The sequence below is a fragment of the Symphalangus syndactylus genome, chromosome 21 (genome assembly GCF_028878055.3).
Source record: "Symphalangus syndactylus isolate Jambi chromosome 21, NHGRI_mSymSyn1-v2.1_pri, whole genome shotgun sequence".
NCBI lineage: Eukaryota > Metazoa > Chordata > Mammalia > Primates > Hylobatidae > Symphalangus > Symphalangus syndactylus.
Window position 1 is genome coordinate 72,157,805 of NC_072443.2, and position 17,860 is coordinate 72,175,664.

The 17,860-nt window shown below is 38.2% G+C and overlaps 1 protein-coding gene across 1 annotated transcript in view; it reads left to right on the forward strand.

The window, feature by feature from the left end:
- LOC129471226 (uncharacterized) overlaps positions 1 to 14,368 on the forward strand; it is a 39,960-nt gene extending 25,592 nt beyond the window's left edge. Inside the window, exon 4 of the mRNA XM_063630492.1 lies at positions 12,118 to 14,368. Within this exon, the coding sequence (XP_063486562.1) occupies positions 12,118 to 12,345 (228 nt within the window). The 3' untranslated portion in view covers positions 12,346 to 14,368. The remainder of the gene's footprint in view (positions 1 to 12,117) is intronic.
- Positions 14,369 to 17,860: the final 3,492 nt, after the last annotated feature.

The window sequence follows — 17,860 nt, forward strand, 5'->3', positions numbered from 1 at the left end:
AGCTACTTGTGAGGCTGAGGCAGGAGAATCGCTTGAATCCCAGAGGCGGAGGTTGCAGTGAGCTGAGATCGCCCCACTGCACTCCAGCCTGGCGACAGGGTGAGACTCCATCTCAAAAAAAAAAAAAAAAAATCCAAAAAATCAAAAACAACAAAGAAAAATAACGAGAATCTTCCTTCCTCATCAGCCTCCTACAAAACTTTCTGCCATCTTAGCCCAAACTGCTTATTCCTGTGAGTAGATAGAAGTCATTCCCTGATTGGCTTAAACAGTCATGACAGCCAGTCTGGTCCACCTCTGGGGGTGGGTAGGGCCAGCTTTCCCTGAGGTTAATGGCCCCTGTTGGGGAAGGGGCACATCCGAGTCAGAGGAAGGTTTCCTTCAGAAGGAGGAAGATAGGAAGGGAGGCTGGCAATTCAGCTGGCAGTGCTCACATATGGAAAAGAATGACGAGAGGCCAACATCAGTCATGGGGAGGGAAGGAAGATTCTCTGAGGAGGCTGTGCATACACCGTCTTAAAGAAATACAGGTTTGCCGGGTGTGGTGGCTCACGCCTGTAATCCCAGCACTTTGGGAGGCCTAGGCGGGTGGGTCACCAGCCAGGCTGACATAGTGAAACCCCGTCTCTACTAAAAATACAAAAATCAGCCAGATGTGGTGGCTCATGCCTATAATCCCAGCTACTTAGGAGGCTGAGGCAGGAGAATCACGTGAACCTGGGAGGCAGAGGTTGCAGTGTGCCGAGACCACACCGCTGTACTCCAGCCTGGGCAACACAGCCAGACTCAGTTTCAAAAAATAAATAAACAAACAAATAAAAAAAAAATACAGGTTTGCAGGGAGGCCCTGTGGGTGGGGAAGCATGGGCAAAGCCGTTCTCTCGTAATGTGGCATGTAAGGTAGAATGCAGCATCTTGGTCATTCTTTCCTTTCGTTGTTTGAATAAAGAACTTGAAGAGCAGAAAGTCGGAGGCAGGACTGGCACTCTTTCTATTACCTCACCTCACTCTTCTGTGAAGGTGGGACAGACAGTTGAATGTGACTGCCAGGCCTCGGAGCTGCCTCCCTTCTGTGTCTCACTGCAGAAGCAGACACACAGAAGGGCACCTTTTCTTTTTCGTAGTTCTTGGCTTGGGTTGACCACCATAAGGAGAAGGAGTTTTGAAGGACGTTTTCTCAGGGTGGTCAGTATTTTGTGCTGTGTGCCGTAACAGGTACGCAATGGATTTTTTTTTTTTTTTTACTTTTTTTAAATAAGCAGGATTTTTTTTCAGGGAAAGATATAAATTGACCATTTGAGCTATGGAAGATAATATGGAGATAATGCTAACATTTAATCATTTTCATCCTAACATATATCTTACTCATTTCAATATTTTTCTTCTCTCATCCATGTAGTAAGCTAGTCATTTCCCAGTTCAGAAAGATACCTTTATGATATACCCAACTTTTAGAATTATGATGCTGTACAATTCCTAGTTTGTCTCTCTCCCATAAGAAAACAGTTATTGACATTTTTGTGTATTTCAATCTAATTAAAAAATGTTTTTATGAACAAACTCCTACAAATGATCTTAAACAGTTTTGTTTCCTGCTCATTTTCACTTAACATTATATCATGAACACTTTTTTTTTAATCATTGAATATTCTCTGTGAGCATGATTTTTAAAGATTGCTGCACTTCTAGTCAATCTACAGTGGACCATGATTTTAATCATTCTCTTTCTTTTGGATGTTTACATTGTTTCCAGTCTTTTGGTGAAATAGATAATATTGCAGTGAACATTGTGTTACATATATTTATTTGCATCTCTGATGATTTTTGAGGACAAATTCTGTAAGTGGATTTACTAGGTCAAAGGGTGGTGAACACTGATCGTCTCTTGACTATGTCACCAATTTGTTTATGGTTTGGGGAATGCTAGTAAGAAGATTTACAACAAAACCTTAAAAAAAAAAAAGGCTGTGGCAGTTTCCACTTCTTTGCAGTTTGGCCAACATTGAGTAAACTAACCTTTCCAGTTTTTTTTTTTTTTTTTGAGATGGAGTCTTGCTCTGTTGCCCAGGCTGGCGTGCAGCGGCACAATCTCGGCTCACTGCAACCTCCACCTCCCGAGTTCAAGCGATTCTCCTGCCTGAGCCTCCCAGGTAGCTGGAACTAAAGGCACCTGCCACCACGCCCGGCCAATTTTTTGTATTTTTAGTAGAGACGGAGTTTCACCATGTTAGCCAGGATGGTCTGGATCTCCTGACTTTTTGATCTGCTCATGTTAGCCTCCCAAAGTGCTGGGATTACAGGTGTGAGCTTTTTATTTCTGACGGTTTTCAAGGTGAAAGATGGTATGGAATTCTGGAAATGTGCTGTTCTTTAATAGCTAATGAAATTGTCCTTTTCACAGCCTTTGGTTTCTGGCCATTTGCAGTACTTTTGTGATTTACCTATTTGTATTATCTACAGGGTTTTTATATGTGATGTTTGATTTATTAGAAGTCTTTTTACATTGTAGACTTTAATACATGTTACATATACAGTGTGTTTGGGGAAAATGATCCCAATTTTTATGTTTTCCTTCTTTTCATTTATGCCTTATAACATTCTCTAAGACAGAAAGATTTTCCTACCCATCCCATTTATTTTCTTATGATTGTTTAATTTTTTTTCCTTTTTTTCCTTCTCTTCCTCCTCTTCTTTCTCTTCCTCCTCTTTTTTTTCTTTTTTTTTTTTTTAGTATGTAACTCTATCTTAATTGTATTTCAGTGTATGGTATGAGGTAAGAGTTTGATTTGATTGTTAAAAAATCATAGTCCTAAAATTATTTATTAAATTACACTTGTCTACAATGGATTTTAAAAGCTGTAGTATACCCTGAATTTTAATATAAAACAGGGCTTATTTCCATGCACTTTTTTCTGTTTCACTGAGAACCAGTATTAAGTGTTGATTATATGCATGGACTCTGGTGTTGTGTTCCACCCACTGTAAACATCTAAAGGCAACATTTTCTTTTTTTTTTTTTTTTTTTATTATACTTTAGGGTTTTAGGGTACATGTGCACAATGTGCAGGTTTGTTACATATGTATCCATGTGCCATGTTGATTTCCTGCACCCATTAACTCATCATTTAGCATTAGATGTATCTCCTAATGCTGTCCCTCCCCCCTCCCCCCACCCCACAACAGTCCCCGGAGTGTGATGTTCCCCTTCCTGTGTCCATGAGTTCTCATTGTTCAATTCCCACCTATGAGTGAGAACATGCGGTGTTTGGTTTTTTGTCCTTGCGATAGTTTACTGAGAATGACGATAGACTGGATTAAGGAAAGGCAACATTTTCTTACGTGAAAATGTGGATTATAATAGAACCATCTAATGGGGGGTGCCATGGGCAGTAAATGAGATGATTACATAAAGAAGTGACTATTTATGTCAGTTTATCTGGGACAGTGACTCCTGGGTTAGCATTGTCTCAGATTTTTCATTTTATGCTAAAGTATTATTACAAGGAGACTATGTGCAGTTTCTATTTCTGCATGGTCTTCTCTTGTAGTGTGTGAGATGCTTATATAATATAGTGATCTCTGAAAGATGACCAGCAATCCCTTTTCTCCTAACCCTTTCTGTGCACACCATTATGAACACCTCTGTTTCAAGAAATGTGTGCTCTGGTGTAAGTGGCTAGGGACCAGTAATTCAATTTGGTCAGCAGGGTTGGGGCTGGATAGGAAACTTTAGGTTGGTTTTCATGAAATTTATCTGAAATGAAGGCTGAGAAGTCCCGCTGCAGAGTGTAAAGAAGCAGTCTGAATGTTCTTAATAAAGTAGGTTTTATGGTTTTGTCATTTTTGAATACTGTAAACTTACAAATATTTATTTTTATCATTTGGTAAAGTTTAAAAAATATATATGTTGTAAGAAACCATTTTGGCAGCTATGAGCTTAAAAATAACAGAGCTTGTTTACTGAAATATTACATAATTTCCCCCTATTTTTCAAGGAAGTTGACCACAAACATTAAGTTCTATAAAATGTTTTTGACATTTACTGTCTACTCTTGGGGACATAATGAAATCACCAAACATATACAAATCAGGGGACCCATTTGCTGAAGAAGGTACTGCATCTGTTTCAAAATTAATACATATTTTCAGAAGACTGTGTCCACACAAAGTGAAAGAAAATGTGTTCACATTTTACCCTGTGAAGCATGACTTTTCATTTAGATTGAATGACTTTTTCTAAATTAATTTCACTTATGTTGGATTCTAACATTTTTAAAACACATTCAAAAAGAGGATTGATAACTTTTAACGTATTGCACTGTTTACAGAACTTCTTTATAGACAATAAATGGTGCCAGCTTCACATTAATACCATTGGATGTTTCAAATAGAAACTTAGTTAAGGTAATACCAATAATAGTTTGATTTTTTCCATCCAGTACATGGAGTCAAATTAAACAACAAATTAAGTCAACAGAATTTCATTCTGTTGAGGGTAAAGCATCTAACATTATTTCAAATGATTATGAATGCCATTAAAAAGTTTAACATTGAACATTAAGTTGTTTGATTTTGTGATGATTAAACACATTTGAATTTTTAATTTAAAAAAAAATTTTTTAAAGAGACAGAGTCCCCCTCTGTCATCCAGGCTGGAATGTAGTGATGTGATCATAGCTCACTGCAGCCTTGACCCCTGGTCTCAAGCTATCCTCTTGCCTCAGACTTCCGAGTAGCTGAGACCACAAGTGTGCACCACCATGCCTGCCTAATTTCTTTTTTAAAACTTTTTGTGGAGGCAGGGTCTTGCTATGTTACCCAGGTTGATTTTGAACTCTTGGTCTCAAATAATCTTCCTGTCTCAGACTCCCAGAAGGTTGGGATTATAGGTGTGAGCCGCTGTATCCAGCCTAAATTTGAATCTTCATGGAGAACATATTGCGGTAAAAACTGGTTTTACTAGATTCGGAAACCCATGGAGCAAATATGTACCGTACTTGGAAGTGATTATAGTGACCATATATTTTATAATTGCATCCAAACTGCAATATATATCACTTGAATAGAAACTGTAGATAACTACTAACATTTATAAATAATATACATAGATAACCAATCTATAAAGTTTTTGTTTTGAGACTAATGTTGAATACAAATAAGTACTTGAGCTATCAGTTAGGTTTTAGAAATGTTTGAGACTTTGAGAAACTATTTTGTAAATCAGTATAAGTGTTCCATTGATGTTATTAAACTTTTGTAAATGAGCACTCTAAATTGTAGTTACGTGTTGTTCAGACTCTGTTGGAAATTTTAATAAAGAATGAACATACATACATACACAATTTCTTTTGAGACTGTTAGCAAATTTCAGTTGTTGGGAAAAAAGATTGCAAACAGGACAATATTACCATTTTTATCCCTGAAAAAACCGGTGAAGAACCGAACAAGTTAAATGTGAGCTCAAAAGGTGATCATTTTTTAATTCTGAAATTCTGTAACTGTATTTGGAAGCCTCTCACCAGTGGGAAGAAGCTTTTGATGGAACTCCTATTTTAAATCAGATAATGTGAATTCCATATAGAAATGAAATGAAATTAATGAGGCCTACAATTTTGCAGCATCCAAATTTGGCCAAACATTTCAAGCAATTATAAAGCAAGTTTATTTATTTGATGAATTTCATCTTGTAAAAATACTTGTCAAAGAAAGATATTCAGAATAGAGTTTAAATGATGACTTATAAAATATTTGGGCTATAACATTTAGGGACTTCAATACCAAATAGTAGAATTGAGAATATCCTCAATTTAGGGAAATTTGGTATGCTAACATGTAACTCTAGTACCTGTGGAACGAGTATTTTCTCAGTGAATATTATGGGCCAGAAATACTGACATTTGAAGATATAATTAAATAAATTGTATTTATTAACTATAAAATACAACTTTGAAGGATACTGTAGGCAATTTTATGAAAATAATAAAAATAATAAAGACTGACATTTTTCCTGACATTCTTCTAGAAACTTATTGCTGATGTGGTAAGAGACAGGTAACAGCCAAGAAACTGATTGAAGTACAGGTGTATGTACTAAGAAGATTATTCTGCTTATATTATTGTTGATGTTCAAATACCAGTTTCAAAAGAATCTAATAATCTATCTTAGGATGATAAATTATTTGGTAACTGTAAATACAAAGCACCTGGCATTTAAGTAACTACACAAATACTTGCTGTCATTATAATACCATCAATATTAGTATTATATTTTGCCTAGTTCTTTGCCAATTCCATACTGTCTTAATTATTGTACTTTATAGTATGTTTAATATCAAATATTTCATAGTCCCTATTAGACTTTAAAACTTTTTATTTGCTTTTATTTTTTAGTTTTTCTAAATGACCTTTGGAATTTTTTGTTAAAAATAATTTCCTTTTTTATTTTGATTGTAATACTAATATTTAATTACCTCAGAAAAATTTATCTTTTCTGTATTACATCGCTCATCCAGGAAACTAATATAATTATTTATTCAAGTATTCCTTTTTGTTTCTCATGAAAATTTTGTAGTTATGTGTCTGAACCTAGAAAAGAAAGGAAATATTTATATTTTCTTACTGATTATTTTTAATATGTCCATAGTTCTGTATTTTTGTACATTTTATATTTGATTATCTTGTTGAAATTTCATTAGGGCTATGTTTTTGTTATATTTCCAAAAACCAAGAAATTTGGTATCTCATAGGTAGCAATATCAGCACCTTTTCCTGTATTTCTTTCTCCTGCTTTATTGCATTGGTTCTGCCTTACAGAATAATGTTCACTAGTAGTGGTAGCGGTTAGTTCTTTATACAGTTCTCTTTCAAGCTAGACTTACTTCTGTTGAAGGTGGATTTTGTTTTGTTATCTGTGTGTCTTTGTGGAATCTTTGCACAAAGATGGGCACTTAGTAAAGGATGAATGGCATGCTTGGTTGAATATTGTTGCAGAAAATTAGGATAAAATAAAGGCACTGAATGCTGAGTATTTCAACACTTCCTGGAGGGAATGGTTTAGAGGTGATTGATGCATTTGATGAAATTAAATAATATGAAAAACTTCAGAGAATTTGCTTTAATAGTGTATTCCATCCTTTAAATTCTTTCCATGTGAATTATACTAGAACCCAATCACAGATGGTAGAGATCAAAAGATTCAAAGGTTTTATATCTGAGGCAGTTTCGTTGTATCACAGTTAAAAACCAGTCTCACCTGTGTGGCAATGATCCCTTCTCTATTTTTATGTATCTATTCAAAACAGTTAAAATTGGTTTTTGAATAGAAATGCAAAGTTCCATTTAAACAAATAACTAAAGATAGAATGTTTGTTTCGTATGCCAGAAATTTATATATTGAACATAAGCTATAACTTGAGGAACCAGGAAACATTATGCATGTGAATCGTGGCTGTCATCTTTGTCATCTGTCTGTCCAGGCCATTGCTACATTTATTACTTTGGTTTTTGGTATGCTTCTAAGGTTTTCCTTTGACCAAGGAAATGCCATTCACCAAACAGAAAAATAGTTTTCTATGCCTTACCCTTGCATTTGAGTAATCCCTGGAGTATTTTGGGGGAAAGATAGTTATATGTTGTTGTGTTCAGAATCAACAAATAGAAATATCCTATAATTTATGTCATTTTGTTTCATAGCACACTTTACTCTTATAAATGTCTTGACATTTTATAGAATGTTTTTGTGGAGGGAACCTTGATAGTTTTATGCTGTAGGAATTGTTTGCTTTGGAAAAATTTGTATTTACCCCTTTGAACATTTAAGCTAGAACACGAACACCAAACTCATCACTAAAGCTATCCATTCCAGGCATTATTTGCCTCAGAATCTCATTCAGAAGTGCATAAATATTAGATAAAAACCAGTTTTCTCAGTGTTTCCTGGTAATATTATTGAAGTGAGCATGAATTTTTGTGTCTCTAGTTATATAATTTGTCTCCTAAGTGAAACCCAACTCCGTGAAGTCTGGAAGGAAACCCTGGCAACAATGGCAGCCTCATCGTGTCTGACAAGGAGCGGCAGAGAGTGCCTTCTGTTTGAAGGGGGCCTCTCGGAAGCGGCAATGGCATGGCAAGCCTGCTGCTTTTTACCTCAGCTGTATGCTTCAGAGTGGTATAAATATGATAAATATAAATAGCTAAAGAAATTCTCTTTTTTTTCACCCGAATATATGAGCTGGTGTCTAGGACTGATCTTAAGGGTTTGAACCACAAACCAAGTTGAATTAATAAAAATGGAGCCTCTGTTCACATAAGTGGTGTCCTTATGGGTTTATTGAAACATAATCTATTTTCTTCTTTTTCCAGTAGTTTTCTTTTCTTTACAAGTTAAATTGGTCACTTTCAGCACATGCTTCCATGGCTTTGCTTTCTATTCACTGGATGTTAATTTAGTTTAAAAATATATTCAATAGATACCTAAATAAAACTTTTGTGCCCGCATGATTTTAATTGTTCTTATAAATATTAGTTTATGTAATTTATCTAACTCTCACCAGGCATCAGTGAGATAAGAACTCTTGTTATCCTCATTTTACAGATGTGGAAACTGAGGCACGGAGAGGTTACATAACATATTAGCTCACGGTCAAACAGCAAATAAGTGGAATAGATAGGATTGAGACCTACGTGGTTTTGTTGAAGGGTTTGTGCTCTCAACCAGCTTTGCTATGTGATTTATAATTGTTTTACTTGGGGGCAGGTGGGGATCATGGAGATGAGAGAGCTAAGTCTCCACAGGCCTCCTCCTCTCCCCGCTTTGTACCATCGCCGACTCCAATGATGTGGCTACTTCAGAAGAATAAACTGTGTTAGGGCTGGAGGCGGGAGGGTGAGTGGGGCACACACTTGCTTTTGATTTATTTATGCTATACTGTTTGCAGTACTTTCATACAATGAACTTGTCTGACATTTGTAGTTATAGTTTTAAAAATAAGGTTCTTTGAAAAAAAATTTTTTGACATATGCTTAGCTTCAAATTTTAGAAAGGCATGTTCTAAATATAAAGAGGCCTAAAAAAATTAAAAGTTTACCAGAGAGCGGTTTTTTTTTTTTTTTTTTTTTTTTACTCACTCAACTTCCAGCATTAGAGTATTCTGTAATATAATTTACCATTTCTTCCATCCTCAAGGGCTTTCAGCAAGTCTCAGTTCATGTGAAGATTTGATGTTACGGTTGAAATTGAGATAATTTTGTTCCCATTATTACATCTAACCTGTGAACTGAAATATTTGAGATATGTTTTACTAAAATATATATGTTTTGGGCTAGGTGTGGTGGCTCATGCCTGTAATCTCAGTACTTTGGGAGGCCTAGGTGGGTGGATCACCTGAGGCCAGAAGTTCAAGACCAGCCTGGGCAACATGGTGAAATCCCATCTCTACTAAAAACACAAAAATTATCCAGGTGTGATGGTGTATGCCTGTGATCCCAGCTGCCTGGGAGGCTGAGGTGGGAGAATCACTTGAACCTGGGAGGTGGAGGTTGCAGTGAGCCAAGATTGTGCCACTGTATTCCAGCCTGGGCAACAGACTGTGACTCCATCTCAAAAAAAAATTTTAAAATAATAAAATGTATGTGTTTTGGAGTCTAAAAACATGTGCCTTTACTCAATAGAGAAGTTAGAGATGAGGGAAAACCCCAGCAACTGAATTGTTGCCATGAAAGGAACACTAGGTAGGGGAGAAGGTTATTTAATTTATCATTCTTTCGGTTGTGTTAGTTCTAAGTGGTGTATACTCAGTATGTTGCTAAGAGTTGAGTTGCATCATATATAGAGTCAGTGCATAAGTCTCATTAAGTTAATATTAACCTTGAAAACCCAATATATAACCAACTGGTGGGCCCTTAGCAGCTCAGAAGTCAACAGTTAACTTCTTTGGGTTAATACATCTTTGAGGCAGTGTTGTGCAGTGGTTAACTGTCCTGAGTTTGAATCCCAGCTCTGCCTCTTATTAACCTGAGATATGTTATTTAAACATGCCGCCTTGGTTCCTAAATCTGTAAAATGGCAATATTTACCTCATCATGGTCTTGCTTTGACTAAATGATTCAATACAGTATAAACAAAATGCTGACTACTTTTTACATAGCAAATGCTGATGAAATATTAGTGATTCTTATTAATATTAGCTTTGTCTTTTTATTTTGACTTCATCTCATTTCTTTTGGGGTGGTAAAGGCCAAGTCTGGTTTCAGGGGGCTGGGGAATAGAGAGGAAGGAATAAATAAAAAAGAAATGGGGTTGTGTCCGGTGGCTCACACCTGTAATCTCAGCACCTTGGAAGGCCAAGGCAGGAGGAGTGTCTGGGCTCAGGAGTTTGAGACCAGCCTGGGCAACATGGTGAAACCCCGTCCCTACCAAAAATACAACATTAGCTGGCTGTGGTGGCTGACACCTATAGTGCTTGGGAGGCCGAGGCAGGAGGATTGCTTGAGTCCTGATGGTTGAGGTTGCATCGAGCCGTGAGAGTGCCACTGCACTCCAGCCTGGGCGACGGTGCAAGACCCTGTCTTAAAAACAAAAACAAAAACAGATAGTTGGGGAAGGGGGGCAGGAAATATGTTGAATTATGCTCGACTGTTGTGAGGCAGTTTGGGAGAAAAATAACCAACATATAAACTTACTCTATTTGTGTGTGTGTGTATTTGTGTATGTGTGTTTAGTTTTAAACTAGAGCTGGATCTTGCATTCAACCTTCATTCATAGAGCCAACTTTTTAAAACACCTACATTAATGGTGATGATCAGTGGTTTACAATAATCTGCCAGTCACCCACATTTTCAAAGGCATATTTAAACATGGGGGTGTTGTCCATGCTGGAATTCCTGTCTATCTTTGAAACAAAGAATGAGGCCCCATTGAGAGGCCCCAGCCAAAGAGGAACTGCAGATTGCCTCATCCTCTCTCTCTGTTCACTTCTTTTCCAAAGCTGCCCTTTGGCCTCTTATGAAATTGATTGTTTGTACTGACCTGGGGCTGGCTAAGTCAGTTTGGTTTGAGAGGCCGTTTCTGAGTTGGGAAAGAAACCTTAGACCTTTTCTTCCAGCTAATAAAGATGTACACAACAAGAGCTCAGACCATTGTGGCCAAAAGGCCTCATAAATATGGGAGGTGATGATGACCACCAAAGGAATGAATAGTCACAGCTGCCCTCTGTCTCGTTGGACCTTGCTGGAATGGGCTGCTTATATGGTTGCTACTGATAAGTAGCCAACCAGGTGTTTGGTTGAAGAGGCCATTAGGTAATTATGCCAGGACTAATTCTCTACAAGAACTTTGTGTGTTCACATTCTTCTCTGCCTTGGGCCCCAAGAACAGCAACTTGCCTTCTGATGTCATAGAAGGAAGAAGATACATGCATTGCCCCTTAAGTGTGGCTCTGAGTGGCCCTTGCTGGGTGACATGGGTTCCCTAGTGGTATTCAGAGCCATTTAAAAAGAGGTCAGACGGGGCACACAGGAGCACAGCAGTCCGTGGAGGCCGTCTGGACCTCGCCCTAGAGGCCCCACCCCTACCTTCTTTTTGGATAAGGCCTGATATGGTTATCTACCTGCCAAGCCCTCCTTTCCTCAAAGAGCATTTTTGCTGGGTTTCCACAAACCTGCTGTCTAGTCCTGCACTGTTTGTTCCTTGATCTGGTGGTTGGGGCTGCACTGGTTGTATTTTGGTAGGCAGGAAGACCCCTCACAGTGTTAAAATGAAGGGGAGGAAAGGGTAACCTTTCTTAAACTACCTAAGAAGAATGCTAATCCCAACTGTTTCAGAAACCTGTAATTTTTAGTTTATGTAAAACTCAGATAGATTGATTTCCCCCTTGAACCTTTTTGTATTTGATAAGAGTTTTATTTCCTAAAACTGACAGCAGTGACAGTTGTGTTAGAATTCAGCCCTGAGTACTTATTTCTAGATTTCACAATTTGTTTTGTCTTCGTAACAAGCAATTGCCTGCCTTCCTTTCTCTCTTCCTCTCTGTGTCTCTGTCTCTCTCCCCTTCCTTTCTTTGCAATTTCCTTCTTTTCTCAAGCTCATGATGAAAATTGACCCTTCAATTTTATTTTCAGATGAAAGCTCAAGCAACAAGCCAGCGCTTGCCTCCATTAGTGGATCTGGGTAGTCCTTGCAGGAGAAATCACCATCAACAAATCATCGTCTGTTTAGAGTGGGCTGCAGAGGCTAGGCAACTCCCTGACTTCACTGTCCAGGAGCCTCTTAGAAATGAGCAAGGAGTGGCACTGGTGCTAGTGCCATTCAGCGAGGCATTGGAGGTGCGCTTTGCTGCGTTGTGGTAACTGATGAACAGCATCTCGGTGGTTGGGTATCTTGCACCAAGGCTAGAAGGTTAACTTTCATTAAGCTTTATTCAACCCTGCATCATAGAAGTGGTGGGTATGTGTTTGTGCATCTCTGTGTGTGTATGAATGATATGGCCAGAGGCTCAACTGTTCCATCATCAAAAAGTTTCTTACAGGGACCTTATGAAGAACCACATGGAATTTGTAACTTGATCACAAAATTTGGACCATTAAAGACCTGAAAATAGCTCTTCGGTTTTGTAGGTCACACCTTTCTCTAAGCTCAGTTAATGAGCAAATCTTTATTCTTTACAAGATTAGCCAGGTGTATTTGGTGAATGTTAACTTTAGCCTTGGCTGCTTAGCCCTGCTGCTAATGAGGCCAAAGTGGGAATTCCTGCCTCTTGTGGACCAGTTACCTTCACTCTCTTTCCTGGCCACCGACAACTAACTCTCGCCAGCTGGCTCGTCAATGTCTGCAGTTGGATGTTGGAGTGTGGGGAGGTGGGGGAAGGTGTTGTATGGATTAGTGCAAATCCATGACCCCTCCTGGGGAAAAGCCACACACACATACTCCACTGAACACGGGTCAAGTGCATTGTCTCCACTTTTGAAAGGGAATAGAGTTGATTAAGGTTAACTGGAAAATGCTGATGTTGGCTAGAATTTTGGACTTTTGCCAGGATATATGCAACATTTAAAGTGATTTCTGGAAACGTGTGCCCATGGTTTGCTGGTAGAAGAGCTTAAGATGAATAAAACAGTGAAAACCAAGGAGAGTGTGATTACTTTTAAATATGCAGCAACAAAAGGGACATGGCAATAGCTTAAAAATCTGTTTTCTAGGAATGTAATATTTTCCAAAATCTTAAGCTGGCTTACATCATATTTGGGTTTTAGGTTCTTCAGACTTTTACTCTTGGTTCCTACCTATTGCCAAAACGAGATATATAGGTTAAATTTATATTATAGCTATTTATTATGGAATTGCACATTAAATAGAAATCTTGCAGTTACTGAAAACTTTTAGGATTTTAAACTAACATTGAGGAGCATGTAATGTTCTAGAAGATAAATATTTGCATAAGGCCGTTCAGTCCTTCAACATGTGTATTTTTAAAAACAAACAAAACCCCATCAATATTTACCCTAAGTGTAATTTGCAAAGTAAAATGAGAGTAATTTTGAAATCTTGTGTAACTCTGATTCATTTATTTTCATAGGATGGATTTACATTTTGGAATGATAAATGTGCAATAAAGAGCTATTAGGAAAACCATTATTTCTTTTAGATTTGGGAAATTCTGACACTGCTTTGTTACATATCACTATTTCCCAAAGAAAAGAAAATTAGGCCTGGGCAAACTGTGACTTACCCAAGGTCACTTACTCAGCTAGAAAGTGGCTGAGCTTTGGTGAAAACCAATCCTCCTGTCCCTCAGACCAGTGGTATTTCCATGACAGCAGGCCCATTTTTTTTCAGGGAGCGTATGCGCGCATGTACTTGTGTAAATAAAATGGTTATTTTTAATAAAAAAAATTATTTTACCACCCATGGTCTTGGGTAAAATCGCTATTTTGCTTCCTTTTAACAAACTGCAAGCGTGGTGACTTGGAAATATCATTTTCTTTCTCATCCTTTCAAGAAGCAAATTCAGCCTATTGCTTTACGGTCTTAACGTTTTTTTATGTCTCCAGATACAGAATTGACTTTGTCTTTTCTTTGCCTTGTAAGCTGTTTAGAGCAAGGTGAGATTACAATCATAAGCTGAATTATCTTTCTTGACTACCCTCATTGCCTCGAAAAGAACTATTATCCAAGTTCACTTAATCATATGGTAACTTACAACAGTTGTGATTTGTAAAATACGTGACGATTTGGTCTTGTCTCCTTTGTCTCTCTTACCTCTTTGTGATCGTATTCTGCTTATTTTAATGCATGACCAGCCAACTGTGTTATTTTTCAGAAAGGCCACCCCACATATAAAATGGAGTGGTCTTTAAATGTCTTGGGCTTTGAAAGATTGTTTAGCCATTCCTTCCCAAATGCTTCAGGTTTGGATTTTGGAAACATATGTTTTTGCCATTGGTGTCACTGCAGATGTTCTCATCTTCCTTTTTTCTTTGAATTTGATCAAACTTTGTTCACTTGTAGTACTTCCACGATCAGCAGAGTCTGTCTAGTCTTTCCTGCTTTTTCCTTTTTTTGTTCCAAATTTTCCTTTTTTTCATTTCTTTATTTTCCTTTGATATATCTTTTTAAAAAGTCAAAGTGGAAATATATGTAATTGACCAATGCTATAGCAGTTTATAGATGATATAAATTATTAAAAGAAATAGATATTTCATAACTGGATTTATATCATAAAATATTTCTAACCTTTATAAAAGGATTTATATATTTTTATTTATATCTTTTAAGTACTTATATCTTTTTAAAACTGCTACGGCATTGGTCACTTGTATGTATTCGGCCCTAATTTTCCTAAAAGACATAGAAAAGGAAAGTAATAGAAATACACACATATATGTGTATATATATATGTGTATACACACACATACACAGCATATAGTAAATAAGAGAATTTCTTATCTTTACAAATATATTCAAAAGAGAACCACTTCAAACACATGGGTTTTACTGAATGAAGATCACTTCTACCTTTATGTGGTGGTCTAAGGTTTCTGTCACTTTCTTTGTTAGTTGTATTTGAAAGCAAGTGAGTAAACCAGAAAGAAATGATTCAGTCTGCCTGCTCCAGGCACAGAAGTAGAGGGATATAGGCCTGCATCTCTCAGGCTTTCTGTGGGCCTGCTTCCCCACTCTGTTTTGAGGCAGAAACTGGGGGATGTCAGCTCAAGCTTTGCTTGGCCACATGTGCCTCCACGGCTAGCTGAGAGTCACGTAGATGCCACTTGTCACATACACCCTTGGATCTGAGCTGCTTAAGGGCGTTACCACACATCACAGCTTGGTGCTGGGGCTCAGCATGGCCGGGTGGCTAACCAGGGCTTGGTGTCAACCACGTTTGGGGTGATGAGGACACTTGGAGGACACAGAGCCACTGTGCAGCAGGAGTCGCCACTGCTAACAGCCAGAGAGATTGGTGCCCATTTTGCCCCAATCCTCCTCAGTCCCTTTTCAAGTGGAAATTTTGCAAGTCGACTTCTGCAGCATGCGTAGTACAATTTGGCTGACAGCAGTTTCTGGCAAAAGAAATAACCAAATTATTATTCAGTCATGGGTTTTTAACAGCCGCAAAGCAAGTGGATGTTAACTAAATGATGCAATTTATTCCCTTCCCTCTTATTGCCAGCTTGCCTATTACAGAGCGACTGCCAGTTTTCAATAAGTGGTACCCAGATGGTATTCGCATGCCGCCCACTTGGTTACAGAGCCGAAGCGGGGAATAACTCGGCAGACACTACAAGCTGTGGGTCAATTGAGGGGGAATGCCTGTTGCTTCACAGTTTTGCATATGTAAATCTGTTAATGTTATGTCAGTATTGTGCGGGCTAAACACAAGCATTGCCTTTCTCTGGGGGCCCAGCTGAACTTGGACCACAGCCCAGTTATACCGAGGCTCGGAGAGCGAAGCTGCAGTTTGAGGATGCTGCACCGCCTGCTCCCCTCCACTCTTGCCTCCATGCTCTTGTGTTATCTGCGGCCCAAGCTGGATGCAGGAAGTGTCTGCCATAGGCTGACTCCATAATAGGACAGGCAGGCCGGGTTTTATGAGCTGGCTGCGGAGGGAGGAGTGTGAGTATGTGTCTATTTTTAGGCCAGCCTTCAAGACAGTTCCTTTGGCCCAGCCTGCGCCTGCCTGCCTCGCTCACACTCTCCTCTGTGTGTCTGCCACACTTCTGCTCTCCATTTCATCAACTGCAGATGTGGCACACAGCCGTCTTAGAAAAGTCATGAACTGTGTCGTCTGTGCGGCTTAACAGCCAACATCTGCTGCAGCAGGCTGAAGGAAGAGGCAGGGAAATCATTTTCGGGAATGCATTCAAGTGCCTCAACTTAGCCTCTACTTTGGCCTGTGCAGACAATTATTTTACACTAATTGCATCAAGATAGCAGCTATAAAAATGAGATTTCAATCGCTCTGCTCCCCCACCCCTCTTGTGAAAGTTGCAGTTACAAAGGGGTAGTTCTTTTTTCTTTTTATTGTGGTTTGTTTCTTGTTCTCAAAAGCTTATTACATTGGGTGCAAACAACAACAAAAATGCCATAAAAAGGCAAGAATCGTAATATGCTTAAGAGCTAAAAAGACCTATGGTGTTGGTTTAACCAATGAAAATATTCCTGCAGGTATTGTAAAATTTATGTGCCATATGAAAAACATTAAGGGTGTTGTTTTTTCACAGAGGAAAATGTTCATTGTTGAGCCATTTTGTAAATTATTTTAATGCTGCATTTCTGCTTAAACCTCATGATTTTGATATATAAGCCAGTTTAATGTTTTCTATACAGACCCTGGCTTTTCTTAAGTTTTATATATTGGAAAGCCCATGTTTGTATTGGAAACTGCTGGTTTCTTTCATATTGAAAATCTGTCTTGCGTGGCGTGATGCCATGTGGCAAAGGAGTAGTTTGACCAGAGTCAAACTTCGAGTGTTGACTTTTGAGTCCTAAAAACTAGGCAAGACCGTCTGAATAAATAATCTAGAAGGTGTTTTTTTGTTTGTTTGTTTTAAAACCAAGAGTCTTTTGACAGCAATAAGAGTAGCATCTCCGCAGTACAGTATGGACTTTCTAATGCATTGGTCTGTTTTCAGCTTTTCATCTTCTTGAAACAGAGGCAACATTGTGTTCAGTATCTGAGCCTTAACTTTTTTTTTTTTTTTAATGCTCTCAGAGTAAATTCTGGTGAAATACGCATTCCAGCATCTCGGATTCTCTTGAAAGATTTGTTTCTGTGACATTTTGCTGTATCTGTTGTGCAGCTAGAGTAGCATGCTTCTCTCCTCACATTTCAAGTCTCTAGACTTTGTTCTGAAGAGCCAGATGGAAGTACGCAGATTGTTTTTATCTTTTGTCCTTCACACTGTAACCTGATCTCCAGCATATCTAGACATCTAGCAGAAAATTTACTATGTGAAAGCAAGGAAATGATTTAGAAATATGGACCAGCCAGGAAAGAAAGGGCTCAAGATGTACTTTATCAGAGTAAATCTCTCCACCCAACTCCCATACCCTTCTTTTTTTATTTTCATAAAAAAATGCTTTTCTCATCTAGGATATGTCTACATATGCCCAAATATCATTCTTCTCTTTTAACAGGGACTGAGAATTATAACTGACCAGTGAGTTTGGTAAAGGTGTAAATAGGTGTGCAATGAAAGTTGATTACCTAATAATTGAAAGCTTGGCAAAAGCATGAATTGGTAGAATCCTAGACTTGGCAATGGCCTTATAAATTAGGGCAGTGCAGTTTGCTAAAAGAAGGGACTTGCCCAAAGTTGCATACCACTGTTGAGACAGATTCAGGACTCAAAGCCAGCATTGCCT